Source organism: Hyperolius riggenbachi, chromosome 9, assembly GCF_040937935.1.
Source record: "Hyperolius riggenbachi isolate aHypRig1 chromosome 9, aHypRig1.pri, whole genome shotgun sequence".
NCBI classification, from domain to species: domain Eukaryota; kingdom Metazoa; phylum Chordata; class Amphibia; order Anura; family Hyperoliidae; genus Hyperolius; species Hyperolius riggenbachi.
The window spans coordinates 277,028,124-277,031,027 of record NC_090654.1 but is presented as its reverse complement, the minus strand read 5'-3'; the positions used below and the strand labels follow the sequence as shown (position 1 = coordinate 277,031,027).

Sequence of the window (2,904 nt, the reverse complement as noted above, 5' to 3'; positions counted from 1 at the left end):
CCTTATTTGACATAACTCATGGTTTAGCTCTCCTTATTTGACATAACTCATGGTTTAGCTCTCCTTATTTGACATAAATCATGGTTTAGCTCTCCTTTTTTGACATAACTCATGGTTTAGCTCTCCTTTTTTGACATAACTCATGGTTTAGTCTTCCTTATTTGACATAACTCATGGTTTAGCTCTCCTTATTTGACATAACTCATGGTTTAGCTCTCCTTATTTGACATAACTCATACTTTAGCTCTCCTTATTTGACATAACTCATGGATTAGCGCTCCTTATTTGACATAACTCATGGTTTAGCTCTCCTTATTTGACATAACTCATGGTTTAGCGCTCCTTATTTGACATAACTCATGGTTTAGCACTCCTTATTTGACATAGCTCATGGTTTAGCGCTCCTTATTTGACATAACTCATGGTTTAGCTCCCCTTATTTGACATAACTCATGGTTTAGCTCTTCTTATTTGACATAACTCATGGTTTAGCTCTCTTTATTTGACATAACTCATGGTTTAGCTCTCCTTATTTGACATAACTCGTGGTTTAGCTCTCTTTATTTGACATAACTCATGGTTTTGCTCTCATTCAGGGGAGGACTGGCCAGGGGGGAAGGGGGGAGATTTCCCCCCAGGCTGCTTCTCATTTAATGATTTAGGGCTGGCCGATCCACCAACCTCATCAATCATTATTATCCAATCGGATGAAAATCTGTGCCGCCACAAGCATGCTCAATCAACAATTTGACTTATTTCGGGTGGAAAGTAGTTCAATCTGAGATGCTGGGAAATCTCAGGCCGATGTGGTTGTGAAGTGCAATAATAAACTATGAACGCGATGGAAACCATGGCCGTTGTCCCTTAAAATGTAATATGTGCCCCACGGTGCCTGTGCATTTATACTTTACCTGTCATGTTGTCCCTCTAGTATTCTTGAAGTTTTTCTGCATTGGCGACCACATGACTATAGGTATATAGCATGTGGGGCGCATGTGACGTCATTTGGGCTGGGGCTGCCGTGCAACTGGGCCTCTAGTTTGTGTTTTCCCTCCAGGCCAAAAGGTCCCAGTCCTCCCCTGCTCTCATTATCTATTTATCTCATGAATTATTTCTCCTTATTTGTTTATCTCCTGCATTAGCACTCCTTACAGTTAAGGTGAAAAATAAGTAACCTTTGTGAATCAACCCCTATGTATCTATTCATTTCCAGGTTATAGAGTTCACTTCCTGACTGACACCAGGAAGTAAAGAATCAATCGCTCAGCAAAAGCGCTTGGAAAAACTCTTTTCTAAGCCGAAATCGCTCTGCGTTCAAAATCACCCCATAAATCGCCAGCGCTTGTGAATTTATAATTAGAGAAGTCCTTTAGAGAAGTCCTTTGTAGTGGCGCTACGTGGGAACGTATTCTCTCTATATTCGGCACTGACTGTATGATATCTGCAGCTGTGCTTTTCCCCGGCGCTGCCACCACCTGACACGCGGTAATTTTCCTGATGTATTCCGAGCGTGTCTCCCCTCCGCACATCTCTGGAAAAACACGCCGAAGCCTCATCTGCGCTCTCTTACTCTCTCCGCCGCCATCTACATACAGCAGGAATGTTTAAATATTTATAGAAATCATTTCTTAATTAGCCGGCGTCCCTCGCTGCGAGCGCAAACGCTGGCTTATTTAAAAGTGAACCAGTCATGTGATACAGCGTAGCAAAAACCAAACAGCACCGGGGCATATGGTGGCATCTCCAGAAACCTTCTGCGCACCCGGGGGGCTCACGGGAAACACAAAGGGCCCGCCTAGCTACAAGGGGGTCCCCCGGTCAGGATTAAAGGGTTATTTAAAGTGGACCTGAACTCTTATACAGGACAGAAGGAAAACAGAGAGAAATGCACCCTGTATGTATTTAGAGAGTTTAGCCTGTCTAATTCCCCCTCATCTGTGACTAATCACAACCGTAATTTGATCTCTTAGCTCAAGAATCACCTCTGCCATGCAGTGTTGGTAAACACAGGATGTTAACAATAGGTTTGCTTCCGTGAAAGCAGGAAGTAGACACACTGCAGATGTATTGCAGGATTTGTATCAGCTGTAACAAAGAAATGTTTTTCTTTAAAGGTTGTTATGCTGTTGCTTATACTTTAGAGCAGAGAGGAAATTCTTAGTTCAGGCCCGCTGTAACATCTCATCTCATGGACAACAGGGATATGGATCGGAAGCTGGCTGCCATATTCATTTTCCTTTAATCAATACCAGTTGCCTGGCAGTCCTGCTGAACTCCCTCAGGAATCTCTTCTGCCATGGCAGAGCAGCTAATTTGTAAACACAGGATGTTAACCCTATGTCTGCTTCCATGAAAGCAGGAAGTAGACAAACTGCAGATTTATTTCAGGATTTGTATCAGCTGTAACACAGAAATGTTTTTCTTTAAAAGTTATGCTTTTGATTATATTTTAGAGCAGAGAGGAAGTTCTAAGTTCAGGTCCGCTTTAAGTAAAAAAAAAAAGAAAAAGCAGATTCATTTACCTGGGGCTTCTCGCAGCCCCCTGTGGTCATTCTGTGTCCACAACTCTCCAGCCAGCAGCAGGGAGCCCTTCAAACCTGAGCGGTTGGGGCCAGTTGCAGGCTACTGCACATGCGTGGGCCCGAGCCGCGCACCCGGATCCCACTACCGTTGCTGATAGTGTTATGTGCATGCGCAGTAGCGATTCTCCTTTACTGTGCATGGTCACAGTAAATGCTGCCAGGAGCGGGAGCGCGGTGAGGAAGCATGGGGCCGGCCAGTTTTGAGGGGGTCGCCACTGCTGGCTGGAGGGACAGGGTGACTTCAGGGGGCTGCATGAAGCCCCAGGTGAGTTAAACTTTTTTAAAGACTTTCTTTAACCTGCCCCCCCCCCCCCCACCCCGA

The 2,904-nt window shown here is 44.7% G+C and overlaps 1 protein-coding gene across 1 annotated transcript in view; it reads left to right on the top strand.

Annotated features, from left to right (window-relative positions):
- The first annotated feature begins 2,766 nt into the window (after window positions 1-2,766).
- Window positions 2,767-2,904, top strand: part of RCOR1 (REST corepressor 1) — a 22,639-nt gene continuing 22,501 nt past the window's right edge. Inside the window, exon 1 of the mRNA XM_068254969.1 lies at window positions 2,767-2,847. Within this exon, the coding sequence (XP_068111070.1) occupies window positions 2,767-2,847 (81 nt within the window). The remainder of the gene's footprint in view (window positions 2,848-2,904) is intronic.